At 37.5% G+C, this 16,837-nt stretch overlaps 1 protein-coding gene across 1 annotated transcript; it reads left to right on the forward strand.

Moving 5' to 3' along the window:
* The first annotated feature begins 2,165 nt into the window (after nucleotides 1–2,165).
* Nucleotides 2,166–16,837, forward strand: LOC122646557 (cysteine--tRNA ligase 2, cytoplasmic-like). Its single transcript, XM_043840127.1, has 9 exons — nucleotides 2,166–2,411; nucleotides 3,519–3,582; nucleotides 7,344–7,505; nucleotides 11,404–11,574; nucleotides 11,688–11,969; nucleotides 12,068–12,193; nucleotides 15,349–15,582; nucleotides 15,705–15,812; nucleotides 16,490–16,837. The coding sequence occupies exons 1-9, from the start codon at nucleotides 2,245–2,247 to the stop codon at nucleotides 16,712–16,714; spliced, it is 1,539 nt and encodes a 512-aa protein (XP_043696062.1). The 5' UTR covers nucleotides 2,166–2,244; the 3' UTR covers nucleotides 16,715–16,837.

Genomic DNA, 16,837 nt, shown 5'->3' on the forward strand with positions numbered 1-16,837 from the left:
TTGTTTTAAGGAGGAAAGAGATAGACTCATGGGAGTCCTGGCGTAGGCCACACTCCAATACAAAAAACTGCTCCCCATTAATTAATATCTTAATAACTAGGAGTTGGTTTAAATTTGATAGATTTTATTCATTAGATGGTTAATATAGAAATAATAATTATATAATATGTAGTTCGATCATTTCAATATGTACTTATTAAGGCTCCATTTGTTTCAGCGTAAAATTTTCCACGGTAAATTTTACTTCGTAAATGTAAAATTTTACATGTTGAAAAGTTTTCCAATGTTTGTTTCCATAAAAAAACAAGCATTAGAAAACTTTTATACACGTAAAATTTTGTAAGTCAAATTTTTTGAAGTGAAAATTTTCAAATAAAATTTTACATCGAAACAAACAGAGCCTAAGTAAATTTTAATAAAGTGAAAAACAGTGAAATATAGAGGATTTTCTATTCATTATATAGCTAATATAGAAGATAATCAATATGTAGTTAGATCGATCATCTCAAAATATACTTAGGAAGTAGATTAAAGTGAAAAATAGTGAAACGTAGAGGATAATTAATGCATTTTAAAAAACCTAAGAAAAAAATTAATTAACAAAGTTTGCTTTATTAAGGGGATTAAAAAAGTATGGGAGAAGACTCTCTGAATAATCGGTATAGGGGAGCGCACAAACATGTGAGGAGGAGAGAGATAGAAATAGAGGTACTAGACTACTAGTGCTCGAAAAATAATACTCTCTAATTCTCTAAAGCTATGTGGCAGTGTTAGGTGGAGATGTCGACACGTGGCAGCTTAGACATCCAACGGTCCGAGGTCATTGACTTATGTTGAGTTCGAACCGGTGGATGTCCGAGCTACCAGGTGTTGATATCTCCACCTAACACTGTATAGTTTTAGGAATTGAAGATGATTAAAATCCGCTAGTGCTCTAGCTGCTCATCGAATCTTTTCCCAAATCCATTTGAAAAAGAAAAAAAATTAGCGAATCCACAAAATTTTCCCAATATAGATCTTAAGCAAAACTCAGCTCCATCGATTGGTCTTTAAATGTTCTTTCATTTTTGAGTGCCAAAGATCGAAACTTACCAATTTTATATAATCAGTCCTCAATCCTCATAACCCACAATGAAACAGATTATCAATTGATGAGTCACTTATTAGTTTTTAACTGGTCTTGGCCAATCGGTCTTAATTGGTTAATTTAGCCGTTTTATATATTTAGTGAATAATAGATTAGGGAAGAAAAACGGTGCCCTGTAGCCGTAGCACCGTCGTGATCGAGAACCAATGAGGAAACATGTAAAAACATCCATCAAGAGGGATTTTTCATTTTGTAGAGGGTGGGGCAGTCATTTCAAGAGAGTTATGTCTGAATACAGGGGCATGCAACGAGACAATGTTATTTTTTCCCAGTAGATTAATTGGTTCTTAATCAGTTTTTAATTGTTTTGGGTTGCGAGGATTAAATAATTGATCTTCAATTTCAAACCAAAACTGATCCACTTATTAAATGACTGGACCGGGATTAAAGAAGTTGACATCCCTCTACGGCTCTACCCCTCTACCTTCCATTATCTCTATTTTACAGATTTATAGGGTTTCATTTTCTACAATTGAGTGGACAGAGAAAAAAAGGAAAGACAAAGGATAGTCCCCATCCCATTATTCCCATCCCATTAGTGCGTACAGTGAACCGTGGTGGTGAAGGAAATATGACGGACGAGTGAGTACATGGAAATATGGAATGACAGACAAAGCTGAGAATCTAATAATCTCTTTTTTACCGTTTCATTTTTTGTCCTGTTTCTAGTTCTCTGCCTACAGACAAGCAAAAGCCGTTCCCTTCCCTTCCCTTCCCTTCCCTCTCTCAATTCTCCTTCTCGAATCTAAATCCGACGATTAGGACCGTCAAATTTTTGTCACTCCTTCTCGAATCTCAACTTCTCTGCCCATCGAGGGGTTGGAGGGCCGGAACGTCTTCTCCCACCAGTGCCCGGGGGGGTTCATGTTCTTCTATAATATATTTACTATTTTGGGTGCTCCTTCGTCCTAAAGGTTACAAAGTCTCCAGCTGAACTGTGAACACATTGCGTGCTGTGGGACCTCTCTCTCCAATCTCAGGAAGCTTTGTAGAAAAATCTGAAAGGGCCAGCCGTATATACCAACACGCCCGGCAAGAGGTCAACCGGGTTCGTCTCTCCGGATTTAGGGTTCAAGCTGCAGAAACCCTAAGTTGTAATGGAGAACAAGGAATTTCAGGTCTACAATACCATGACTAAACAGAAGGAAATCTTCAAGCCCAAGGAGCCCGGTAAGGTGGGCATGTACGTTTGTGGCATCACCGCCTACGATTACAGCCACATTGGCCACGCTCGTGTTTATGTCGCCTTCGATGTCCTCTACAGGTGAACTGTCTCTCTCTCTAATCAGTCTTTCACGGTTATTTTTCTTATCAATGTCCTGAAGAAGAATCATTGATCTAACTCTTGGTTCCACCTAGGAGTCGACCCACAAATTTTGTGCGTTCCTAATTGCTATCTTTCTTTTGTGGATGAGCTGGAGCTGAAGTTCTGAACTTTGACTTCGTGGTCCAATTGAGCTATGGCCCACCTAACATTTATATGTTCCAATGAAATTTTTTGATGGACATCATTTCAGAGCAGAGAAAACAAATGAAGAAGATTGTGCTGCATGATAATTTTACAGGACCATCACTTTATTCAGGAATTTTTTTTATTATGGATCAATGGGCAATGAGTATTTATTTGTTTAAGGGTGATTCATAGTTGATGCTACTCAATTGCAAACGAGTATGTAACTGATTGAGGCTGGATTGATATATCACAGAATTGCTGCATCTTAGAATCCTACCTAACTTGAATTAATGCATTAGAGCTATCAATTTTCTGTATTTGCTAAGTCTCTGTCTTTGATGCATGTTGCACAGTAATATTCAAAGCCTTTAATGTTCATTGTAGTATATTCTGTTACCACAATATGCTGTCCAAGTATGTTCCATCAGAAAGACCTTTATTGATATTGCACAACATCCATCTGATGGTCAATGGATATGGGCTATGAATGCATGGAACTGTTAACAAGGTCTATGACTTTTAATGAATTTTTTATGGAATTTTTTTTTGTAAGGCATTCCGTGTTGAGCTAAACCAGTCTTGTGGATTAAGTTATTTGTTGGGAAAGTGAAGCGAATGAGTGCTGAAGTGCCGTTTTGGCAAACTAAATTTAATGGTGCCTTTGGTTCCTGCATTGAATCATTCTTCATTTTGATGACCAGAAGAATAAGAATGTGGTTCTCAGGACAGCATTTTGTCAGATCTAAGTCAATAACTTATTTCCCCAATCCAATTATCTTTGAGAAATGTCATTGGGACCTGCCTTTTCCCAATAAATTTGCTAGTTGATTGGACTGAGATTAGCTAAACTAATGCAGAGATCCAAGCTGGCCCTAATTTTGGATGCTAACCAAGTTTTACTTTGTTGAGAAATGGCAGATACCTGAAATATCTGGGATATGAAGTCAATTATGTGCGGAACTTTACTGATGTTGATGACAAGGTGAGTATATTGTTAAAAGATACTATTATTTTCTTTTACCTACTGTGGATCATTTGATCACATCCTAGGTTGGAACAGCTTGGAGAGCTATGTTCTGGAAGGAAATTTGTAACTAATGTACTTCCTTTTATGATCTAAGCTGTTGTGTTATATTTATGAAATGGTTTCTTCCACTGGTTGTGAAGTGGGTTATTCATTTAGAGTTACATCTGAACTCAAGCTTCTTCTTTTTTGGTGTGGGGGTTGTGCCTCAGGGGCCTTGTTGGGACTGGTAAATCTCTTTTTTGTTGCACATGGGGAATAAAACATCATATTAAGCGTTAACAGACTGATTGTACTATTGTAGTCTTTATTGATTCTTTAGTTTTATGGACCTTTGTGAAGTTGTAAATTATGGGCTGTTATAAGAGCAATGATCTTGTTGTTACACTTGTTACCATGGTACACACTTGGATGTGAGAGAGTATCGCACACCCATCTCATTGGTCAAATTTCAGCCTGAAACAATAATTGTAACAAATTAAGAAGTGATGATGCAGATAAGTCACCTAAAGGGCTTATTTTATTGGAAATAAGTCTTGGGTTGGGTTATGTAGGTGTTGGGCCTTTGATCCCATGTGTTTTCTTTGTAATGGGCCACTTTAATGGGCCTAAAATATGGGTAGAAAGTAGGAAACGGGATTTACTTCATTAGTTTAGTTAGAGTCCTGCTTTGAGTCAGTTAATTTCATTATTTTAATTTGGTGATTGGAAGTCCACAATAGGATCGTAAACTTCAGGTCTAGCAACGTAATTACTTCGACCGGTTCTCAGATTTGCAGGAAATTTCAGAACAATAAAATTAAAAAAAAAAAAAGAAATAGAAGAAGGGAAGAATAAGATAGGAAATTAACTATTCTGTACCTTGCGTATACCAGCTTTTCTTTTTCAGTTCTGTTTGGATCTTCAATTAGCTATTCTGTCCATTAACTTCTGTTGGATCTTTTCTCAGTTTCAGACCATGTTTTAGTGCTGGAATAGTCACCTAATTATCGTTGGCAGTACAATGCCCAACCTTGATGACTTGCAGCAGCACCATGACATTGCTTGATTTCTATTTTTCTGCTAGTTTCTATTTTCTATATTCACTTACTACTTTGTCGAATTAGTTGCTAATTCCATTCCCAGTTTCTATTTTGATTTCACTTGTTATTTTATAATTTAGTTGTTGTTTCCTGTGGTTAGTGGTTACTAATTCAGAATTCAAATTTTAGCAAGTTACTAATTTGGTATCTCTTGTTACAGTCAAATCTGACTGATAGATCTGGTTCAAACTTTAAGGGTTTATTCTATTTCCCTGTTAGCCTACTCGACTAGAATTTTGCCACATCAGACTTGTCTTTTCTTTGTTAAATTAAATCTCAGTTACTGGTTTTGATTCCTAATTCCGAAGAAAAGTTTTCTTGGAGAAGAAGGTTGATAACGCAACGAGTCTGGATTTACATGAGGTTTTCTAACACTGATCCTTAGATGATTAGAATACCCCATTATCTGGTTTCCTATATGGTTCACCTAGGAAGGCCTACTCATTTGAGCCCATAGTTCAAAAGCTCATCTCAAACAGCTGTGTCGACCAGGTCGAGATTCTCGAGATCTCAGCGAGACACTGCATTTTTTTTTTTTTTTGGGTTTTGGAATGAAATTTCGGTGGGCAAATGGCCATAGTTGGCTCCGAACCTTTAAGGGAAGCTTGTTTTAGACTTAATAAACGTATGTAAATCTTCAAATTAAAAAAAAAAAAAAAACCCAATTTGGTGTTTTGGATTTGCACCCTTAATGTAATGTTGCCCATTCTACACATTGTTTGAATGATATGAGACATAATTGGCAAGTAAAACAAGTAAGTTATGCAATAATGGATGAAGACACATAATATTGAATAATTATTTAAGAAATAGTAAGGACATAAAGTAAAAAACTACAAAGTACAATGAACAATGCATATTAAATAGACACCCAAGTACAAATAGTATTATACTATGACTCTATAAGTACTGAGGAGGTCAAGATTTCTCCGAGATTGTCGAAATATCCGAAATTTAGGTTGAGTTATTCAAAACTGTGCATGTTTTGTGTCTCGTATGTCATCTCGTCTTGAGGAGCTCTAGATTAACGAGATATTCGAGATATTGCCGAGATTTCGGCGAGTTTTTGAACTATGTTTGGGCCTAATTTCTTCACATGGCAGCTTGGGTGGGGCCTAAATTTTCTGGGCAGGTATCCAAATCCCCACTCGCCTAGTTTCAGCCGAAATGGAGTTGGCCACACGTTACAATGTAGGCTCTGAAAATATTTTGCAAAATGGTTGAGAATATGGGAGTTTTTGAAAAATGATTGAAAATAAGGGGACAAATTTAAATGGAAGGGGAAATGTGAATACATAAGGGGTTTTATATTATTGAATTTGCCTTTGAAATTTACTAGTGGTAATCTAGACAGCACCCTATCTATCCAATGGTTGGAATTCCTACATGGCAAAGGTTGGTGGGTCATGGAGGAAGGCCTTCGTAGGAATCTGGTGTATAAAAACTTTTGCAATATTATAGTAATTCAAATTAAAATTTTTCTCATGTAAAAAGTAAAAAATTGAAATCTTTGGCAAAGGGGATAAAAATTTAACAAATAATATGTGAATGTACCATGATTTGACTGATGGGCCTGGGTTAAGACAGGGTTGTTTCTAATCCTTTTTATATTATGATATGTGTTAAATATTATCAATTTATCACACAGTTGAAGTGGTAACTTAGTGGCTGGGTATTCTAAGATGTGTATATAATACAACATATTCTGTACCTGATTGGTTAGTGTTTCAACCGCCCAGATTTCTTGTTTAGCCATCCTGGTTGGATGATCTGTTGTTTTAGCTAACAGATTTGATTAAAAAGAGGTTTGCAAGGCTCACTATGTCAACCATACTTGCCATCCTTGTTGGATGATCTGTTGTTTTAGCTAACAGATTTGATTAAAAAGAGGTTTGTAAGTCTCACCAAGTCAACCATACTTGGATTCTTCTTTTGTGTTTGGGAGTGTCCTTCCCCCATTTGTCTAAAAACCCTTGAGGTTTGCTGGAATGGGCAAAATTTAAATCAATGTTGACCTTTTTATTTGAGTAATTTATCATTTTGTCCGTGTAACACAGTTATTTTTTGGGTTGAAAGTTAAGCATATACCATTAGGTAATGAAATGTGCAAAGCATAGTTATCAAGGTGGCAAGGCGACCATGGCTTTGGAGTGGATCTTAAATCAAGGCGACACCAACAAGGCGTTAAGGTGCCCAAGGCGACCAAGGAGCCTGGACGCCTTGATAACTATGGTGCAAAGCATGATTATGGATGATGGGGCATCCATCCTTTGATATGCTTGGTATGGCCACCTATTGACCCTAGCTTTTTAATGATAAGAGTACTTGTGGCTGGACCATGACTGAACAAGGGAATGTGTTGACCTATAATATAATACATTGATGTTATTTGGAGGTTTTTCAAAAATCACCAAAAGAAGTTCATCAAGTTGCTTTTCTTTAAAAGTTGAAGCCAATATTGCTTTACAACAAATGCTCTTTGGGATAAATCATTTTCTTTTGTCTTTTCTAATTTTTTCTGAAAAGTTTTGCATAGTATTAGTCATGTCCTTGTGTCGATTATATGTGCTCTGGTGTTTTGATTGATTTATTTATTTTGGGTTTAGGATGGGTAGCTAACATTTGGTCATTTTGCAGATAATTCGTAGAGCAAATGAACTGAACGAAGATCCAATAAGTTTGAGTGGTCGGTTCTGCGAGGAATTTCTTAGCGACATGGATGATCTAGGATGCATACGTCCTACAAAACAACCTCGTGTTTCCGATCATATGGACCAGATTAGGGCAATGATAGCTAAGGTTTTCTTTCTCCTCCTATTTTATATTGTCTGTCTATTGAAATGGCTCTGGAGGAAAGAAAATGTGGTATTATCTGATATTTTTTTCATTAGCCTATGGCAAAGCTTGTAGCCTCATTCTTTGTTGCACATCTACACTATAAATTTTCAACATCATGATTTACTAATGTTGGGGTATCTTATATTAGGTTTTGATCTTATTGTTATTGAAAGCATTGCATCTGCTTTATAAATTCTCCCATTCTTGTGCAACTTTGCTGTTTTATTTTTCTCCCCTTATGGTTGGGCTGGGGGTTAGGTAGGATGAACGCTAGGTTCAGGCTAAACACCCCTCTCACAGTGTAGTCCAAAAACTCGGCGAAATATTTTCGAAAATTTTGAATTTCGGATATCTTGACCTAAAATGAAATAACATACGAAATATAAAGCATGCATTGTTCCAACCAAAACTATCGAAATTTCGACGAGATTTCGGTATTGTTTGTACCATCTCGCCGAAATGATACAAACAAGGGGATAAATATACCCATTTTGCAAGTTTAAGTCGAACTTCGAGAAATTCGTTGGTATCGACTTGGAGGACTACTCTCATTTCTTTTTGAACACTATGACCTGGCATTCATATGTCGTGAAGACGGAGAACAATGCACATTGGCTCCATCGGACCATGAGTGGACTTGATCCAGCACGTCATACGCATAGTACTGTATTGTTGGGACATGGAAGACTAGGGTGTCTATGACATATGTATTGCTCATTGTGCTTGTGTGTATGTAATATGCATTGTTCGTTGTTCTTTGTATTTTCTACTTTAAGTCTTCGACATTCAAACAATGTGTGGAATAGACAATATTACATAAGGGTTCGATGTTTACTGCCAACTATGGGTGCAAATCCAAAACACCAAATTGGGTGTTTTTGTTTTTTACAATTTGAAAAGTTAAATATGTTTATTAAGCTTAAAATAAGCTTCCCCTAAAGTTTTGGAGCCAACTATGGCCATTTGCACACCAAAATATCCACAAAAAAAAACCAATGTTTTGGCTGAAACAACCGAAACAAGATGAGTTTTCAAACTGTGTCTCACAGGATCCCTAGCAAATCCAAATAAAAAAGTCAACAAAATTCTATCTTATTAGATGAAGGTGAGATTAATCAAAGAGTCAGATCAGTCTAAGATTCCTTTGTTCTCTGTTGGAATGGTTTGGAGGACATTGACCACCTTTTCTTCTTTGCCTCTGTTTGCAAAAGAGCTTTGAATAGTTGCTGGTCTTGTCACAAAAGAATTCTCCCCTTCTCTAGGGAGTGGCTTTGGATTGACATGACCTTCTCAGGTAGCTCCATATGTGACATTGTAGGGAAACTTGTTTTTTATGCCACCATCACCCACCTCTGGACAGAGTGAAATCTTCGAAGAGGGACCTCCAATTCTCATTCTCTCGACATGATTTGGAAGGCCATCTACTTTGATGTCAGCTTCAAGATCCACTTGTAATCTCATTGTTCAGTTCTTGATACCCTAAGGAACAGGCGTATTGTTGTCTCCTAAGGTTTACCTGTTACCCAGATTCAGTCTTCTAGCCCTTCCTCTTAGAGCTGGGAGCTGTGTTTAGGCTCCCTTTTACCCCTTGTATATCCCCCCCCCCTTTGGGGTTTTGGTAATGAATTCTTTATTCACCCGAAAAAAAAAATAATCGATTATCATTCTTGGCTGGCTCCATCAATTCCCAAAATCTGGATCAAATCTACTAATCAGATTTAAAGTAATCAAACAACATTTAGGACTGCACTTAAAATTGGACAGATTCAGGAGATTTTGGATATCTCCAAATCAGAGGTTCTGATCAGCCTAATTCTCGGTTAGAGGGTAGTCTTGGAAGGTCCTTTGAAACCCAAAAGAGTTGATGGACAGGTTCCTCTCTGTAAAGAATATTGTTTCTGACAAAAGAGGGTAAAAAACAGGTTATATGCCAGGTCTGTTTAAAAGGGTTCTTGCTGTGATTTAGTTCCCAGTTTGAACCACATATAAACAGTAAATCAAGGAGATGAAAATCCCTCTCAATCTCAAAGTTAACACGAATTTCAGCAAGCACATAAATAACAGATGATGACAATACTTAATCGCAGGAAAAAAACAGAGAATAAGAAAGAAGAATGATAACTATGGCTTCCCACCAACAAGGAACAGAGTCTCACTGCCCTCCAAGGATCTCACACCCTCTTACTGAATCGCACAACACTCCATTGCAGAGAATTAAACTTATATTCATTAAATCTTCTTTGAGCCAATGGCTATTACAAGCTTTATATAGTTAACTTAATTCAGAATCATAATGTAACTAGGAAAAGCAAATTCTATTGCTATGCAACAAAAATAAGAAGCAAACTAATAAAAGGTATCCTTCTCATGTAAGGTGAGGGAATTCAAAGCCTATTAAACATATTAAAATTAAAAAAGAACTATCTAAGCCTAATCCCGTATGCCTGCCTTCTACCCATATTTTAGGCCCATTAAAGTGGCCCATTACAATGAAAACACATGGGATCAAAGGCCCAACACATACATAACCCAATCCAAGGCTTATTTACAATAAAATAAGCCCTTTAGGTGACCTATCTTTATTATCTTATCCCTGTTTTCGTTCACTTTTTCCTTCAATATTTGTTCGATTCGAACATTGAATCATTCAGGCTTGTTATTGATGGAATTATGGATTTGTCCCCTAAAAGGAAAGACATTTTTCATTATTCCTTTATTTATGGATGATTCAATTCCTTCCACACAATTTCTGTTGTTTCTTAATCTTAAAACACATTTCATTCTTTAACAAATTACATGATATTGACACATTTGGTCTTTAAAATAGGATAATTGGGAATTTTATAGGGTAATTATAATTACCATGTAGAGTGGTGTATTTGTAGGTTCACTAGTTGCTGCAGCCACACTGAGAATCAGTAGACAATGATGGGTCCATGTCATAGAGGATCTTGCAATGATCTCATCAGTCAAGTTTTAGTCCAAATGTTCAATAGGAGTGTGAGAGGTCAAAACATGGTCCAAACTTAATGCAAAATTTCAATTATGGCACTACCTCATCATGTGATAGCAGAGGTATTAACACTTCTTAATTTTCCACCACTTTGGATGCACTTAAATGTAGCATGATTATTTTGGGTCATAACTTGACCAATGAGATTATTTTTTTTTTGGGGGGGGGGGGGGTTCTTTTATGACATGGAATCACCTGTTGTCTAAAATGTTTTATGAGCACCGCCTAGTTGTCTAGGCGCTTTCTTGGGTCAATGGTGAAAACATGCCTTTTTTATGCAAGAAAGGCGACTGCTTTGGATGCCTAGTGTCACTTTGTGGTCTTGTGACACAGTGACAGCACACCTTATATTATATTGGATTTTTGACATTTCATGAGTTTTTGTTGATTTATGTTTATTGCTTTGTTTTGTTCTTTTTTTTTTTTTTAAAAAAATTTTAATGAAAATGATTATATTATAGTGTATGCTTTGTTAATTATATGTTGGTTTTCTCATAGTAGTTCATTACAAGCAAAATTATATCATATTGCATTGGTATGGCTTTTATGTTGCATGTAAGCATAATTATATAAAATTATTATTGCTATGTTACATATACTGCATGCCCAGGTGCCCATCCGACGCATTGGGTATCCTAGTCGCCTTGATAACTATTTTTCATATAATGTTCTTTCTCTACATCTTGAGTTAATGTGGAAAGAGTAACTCTTTGATCTACTGGAAATCTTGTGTTGGTAGATATCTCAAAGAAACCATAAGACAACATAGACTCATACTCTTGCTTTCTTAAAAATAGCTTTTCTTATACGCATCAATCTTTTATATCTGATGGTATTTTGCGGCAGCTTATTGAAAAGGACCATGCCTACACTGTTGATGGAGACGTATACTTCTCAGTTGACAATTTTCCTGATTATGGCCGGTTGTCTGGACGGAAACTAGAAGATAATCGAGCTGGTGAACGGGTTGCCATTGATTCAAGAAAGCGAAACCCTGCTGACTTTGCATTGTGGAAGGTGAAATTACCTTGTTGACATGCTTTATGAGTATAATTAGCTCTAGGACGTTATGTCCTTTCCTTTCGATAAGTAGTTAATGTCGATTTACTCTAGTTTTCCAATTTTTGTAGGCTGCAAAACATGGTGAACCAAGTTGGGAAAGTCCATGGGGCCCTGGAAGACCCGGATGGCATATAGAATGCAGTGCCATGAGTGCTCATTACCTTACTTCCTCCTTTGATATTCATGGTGGAGGGATGGATTTGACATTTCCACATCATGAAAATGAGATTGCCCAAAGCTGTGCTGCCTGCTCGAGCAGCAAGGTGGGATATTGGATGCATAATGGTTTTGTGACACAGAACGATGAGAAAATGTCCAAGTCACTGGGTAACTTTTTCACAATTCGTGAGGTACCTGTTATCTTTGAGCCTGTATAATTGATTTTTTATTGTTTCCCCCTCCTTGAAGCCTACATCTATTTGTATTATAAATATCATTCTTCCTGTAGGTCACCAAGCAATACCACCCATTGGCTTTGAGATATTTCTTGATGAGCACGCACTATCGTTCTAATGTCAATTATTCGATTTCGCAACTCGATAATGCATCATTTGAAGTTCTCACCCTCTATCGGGTAAGTAGCATTTCTTAACTCCAAGTCTTAGCTTTGATTTCTCTTTCTCTCTCTCTTTTAAATTAAATAAATGTTGCTAATAAACGAAATAAGAAATCCCTAATAAAAACTCTAGAAGGCAAGGACCTGCTATACTATAAAAGATCGCAGAAGAAAGCTATGGGGGGCATCCCATCCTGTATAGATTTACTGAAAAAGGGTGATACATTTTCAGACTACATTTCTCTGAACTCTACCCAAGAACCGTTAACTCATGTCCCTTTGTTGCAACCCTATAGGCTGGCTCTGCTTGACTATCAAATGTTTCTGTGGTTTCTTGCAAACTGCATACACCATGTCATTGTTGATGTAGAAAGTCTCAAAACCTTCATTTCTTTTGGGCTATAACATCGAATGACTAGCTCCACACAATCTCAATGAATTTTCTGACACAGCCCAGTTCACCCTTGTTAGAACATCAGGATGCTATAATCAGACCAGAATAATGAGAGAATAAAGAAGAGAGAAAAGAGAAGAAGAGAGGAGAAGAAGCACACAAGGTTCAAAGGAGGGTGAGAACCCGTGGCTAGAACAGAATGTTCTATCGCAGGTCTGCCCCTCTCTATTTACAATTAATCACATTAAAAAGATAGGACAATACTGCCCCTACAACTAACAGACATTACATAGAACTCAAGAACTGATAGAAAAGAAAGAGGAAAAGACTAAACTGCCCCTAGCCCCTGACTCAAATACTTCAACACTCCCCCTCAAGCTGGAGCATATACATCACCCATGCTCAGGTTGTTACAACAAAAATGAAAATTAAGAGCAAAAACTCACTTGGTAAACACATCAGCAAGCTGATCTGACGAGGAAACAAATGGTGTCTTGATCAACTTCTTCAACACGACATTGCAAACGAAGTGACAGTCCACTTCAATATGTTTGGTCCTCCCATGAAAGACCGGATTACTAGCAATGTAGATGGCTGCTTGGTTGTCACAATACATCTTCATAGGAACTGGGACCGGAAAACCCATCTCAAGAAGTAACAATCGAATCCACATTAACTCAGCAGTGGTATGCGCCATAGCTCTATACTCTGCTCCAGCATTAGACTTGGCAACCGTGGTCTGTCACGTAACCAGGTTCCCGCCAACAAAAATACAATACCCTGTGGTAGACCGATGATCACTGGCTGAACTTGCTCAATCTGCATCAGAGTACACAACTAACTCCATATGCCTATTGGGATGGTAAATAAGCCCCTTCCCAGGAGCACCCTTCAAATATTGAAGAACCCAAATAGCTGCATCCCAATGAGACTTACAAGGAGATTGCATGAACTGACTGAGAACCCCAACAACAAATGATATGTCTGGCCCAGTGACAATCAAGTATATTAACTTCCCAATCAAGCTTCTGTAGGAATGGACCTCTTTGAGAGGTTTACCATCATCAATGCCAAATTTTTTATTAGGATTCATAGGAATATTCACTGGTTTGGCAGCAAGCATACCAGTATCAGGCAAGAGATCTAAAACATACTTTCTTTGAGATTGGCTGATCCCCGTTTTGCTTCTAATAACCTCAATCCCAAGAAAGTAATGAAGCTGGCCCAAGTCTTTGGTCTCAAAATGTTGCTGTAAATAATTCTTTACCTCCTTAATGCTGCTCTCATCGTTTCCTGAGACAATGATGTCATCTACATAGACAACAAGAACAACCATTTTCTCTCTTTGGCGACGAACAAATACTGGATGGTCAGAAAAAGACTGAGATCAAACTCTGGGCTACAAGAAACCATACCTATTCAAACTCTAATACTGAAATATAGTTGAACTCAAACTCTACTTCTACTTGCTAACAACAGTTATGATGTTAAAGAACAATTGACAAATAAATACCAAACAAAAGAAACAAACTCATAGATAACCCGGTTGAACCGACACCTAGGTTTGGACCTGGTTTTTCTTGGGTCAGATCGGATCAGCTTTGTAATTGCATCACTTATGTTTTGAGTTTATTTACTTTGTATATTGAGTATATTAGAGTGATTAGAATTCTTTTTATGAGTCAAATTAGGAATTTTTTAGGTCTTATATATGTAATACACCCCCCCCCCCAAACAATTAGAGATGATTGGAGTAAAGAATAAGTTTGGTGCTGTTGAGCAGTGCATATGGGATTGGTATCCCAAACCTGATTTGTTCTCTTCTCTTTGTTTTTTTTCCTTCTCTCCTCTTCCTTCCAGGTAGATCGTTCTCATCTCTTTTCCTTCCCCTTCCTTCGATCTGCTTTCTTCTCTTAACAACGCAATTGCTCCCTTTATCTCAGATCTGATCATAGATTTTTCCTTCCCCTTCCTTCGATCTGCTTTCTTCTCTTAACAACGCAATTGCTTCCTTTATCTCAGATCTGATCATAGATTTGATTATTGGATCTACTAGCATCTGAGATTCATAATCTGGATTCAGGTTGCATTAACCTGTTCTCTCTACTGCTCCAAATGTTGTGTAACTCCCATATATAAGTTTGGGTCTTAAAAAATTGTGAGGTCTGCACTGAGTCAACCCTTTGTTTCTACTGCCCGAAATGTTGTGAATAGCTCACTGATTGAAAGGGAAAAAAATATCGAGATCTACCCTTTTAGATTTGCTTCTTAAAGAATTACCATATCTGGGCCCCTACCCCGTTGTGTGATGCCCGTTGAGGGTTCCCTGTCCTATGGGCTGGTCTTCTTTGTGTTGTGTTGTGTTGTATTTCTCTTCTTTCTTCATCAATAAAATTTTGGTTGCTTATCAGAGGGAGAGAGAGAGAGAGAGAGAGAGGGGGGGGGGATTACCAGGTCTTGAACTGTTTACTGGCAACTGATTAATTGGATATCTATGAGGAGAACTTTGCTCATCAGTTTACTGAAGTGCCATCGTGCCTGCCAATTAAGCTGCCATGTGGGATCTCTTTGCTAGGTGACGCAATTGTCATTCCCCTCCTCCCCTACACCATGCACAAAGACATATGGGGGCTTTTACCCTACAAATTCATTGTTTGAATCAACTGCAAACTTGTATTATGCACGTTTTCTTTTATAATATTTAGTATTATGCAGTTACCTGACCCAAATCCATACTTGAGAACAATTGTCTGAACTAAAGTATTTTTAATGACACTAGGCTTTGCATAACTGTGAAGTGGCTTTATCTCCATTACGAGAAGGGAATCTCACAAATGTTGCAGCACAAAATGCCCAAACAGCACGTGTCACTCCTGCTGCACAAGAATGCATCGACAAGTTACGCAGTGATTTTGAGTCCAAAATGGCTGATGACATGCATGTTGTTGAGATATTGAATGGTGCTCTAAAGGAATGCCTAAAAGTCATTAACAGTTGTTTGGGCTCGCTAAAGGTATCATTCTTGTCTCTTATATACCGGTTTCCCCACCTGGCCATGTGTGTTGTGTTCAATTCTCAAGGAATCTCCAAGTTCTACTTTCAACAGCCTTTGTAATTACTTTATTTGCTTTGCAGAAAAAGCAAAAACAACCATCACCCATTCAATCTCTTGTTGAAGTGGAGAAAGAAGTGAAGACGGTTTTGGATGTTCTGGGATTGTCGTCATCTGCTACCTGTTATGAGGTAATTACGTTTTTGTGTGTAGTTTGGAGTTGATCTTGAATGAATCATGGATGAGTTGACATGACTCTAGTTAAAATTTTAATCTCAAACAGCGAACATATTAACAATCCTTGGGGATACAATGGGTATGCATTGCAAAAGAGAACAATAATCTCAGAAAGCAATTGCCTTGGGGATGAATGGATATAGAGTACGATTTGACATTCAACCTGCTTCGTACAATCGTATGTGAACAGGTTAACAGGTTGACGGCGAGATCTATCCTATATGTTCTTTTGGTTTTTTGTTTTATTTTTTGAATGAATCCTATATGTTCTTACTTGAGCTAAAAAGTTTGTACCATAGATTGGTCAATTTTTATTGTCAAAAGACATTCCAGATTTGTTATTTTTTTTATTCTCCTTGGACTGTAAACTCAGTAGGCTTTCTCATCTTATTCCCAAGGCTAGAGAGCTGTGTAGCTCTTTGAATATCTGCTTCCAATGGAACCCTTAGTCACAGCTAATTAATTTTTGGGTTGTCTAGTCGAGGAAGGAGTGGTGAGGAGTTGTACATATTTTGGTTTCTGTCTGCCTTGGTGGCATTGCGTGTTATTCTATCTCCCTTCTAGGAAATGGGAGTGGTACCTATTCTCTTGAATGAAATTGCTTATTGAAATTGTAATTTTCAACTTGCAGGTTCTGCAGCAGATGAAGGAGAAGGCTCTCGTAAGAGCAGGGATGAAAGAGGAAGATGTGTTGCTTATGATCGAGGAAAGAACTAAGGCAAGGAAAGAGAAAGATTTTGAGAGGAGTGATCAGATCAGAAATCAGTTGTATGCCAAGGGCATTTGTCCTGAAGATGAAGGTGGGGTAACAACATGGTGGCCTAGTGTGCCTCGTGAAGATCCAAAGCCTACTTGAGCTAAGACAGACAGACAGACCTGTTGACTATGAAGAATTTTGTTTTGGTAAATTTAAGAAAGTGCCCACAAATTTTATGGGCTTCCCCTTGTTTTTTAACCCCCAATCTTTTGTTGGTGATCT

This window comes from Telopea speciosissima, chromosome 11 (assembly GCF_018873765.1).
Source record: "Telopea speciosissima isolate NSW1024214 ecotype Mountain lineage chromosome 11, Tspe_v1, whole genome shotgun sequence".
Classification (NCBI taxonomy): domain Eukaryota; kingdom Viridiplantae; phylum Streptophyta; class Magnoliopsida; order Proteales; family Proteaceae; genus Telopea; species Telopea speciosissima.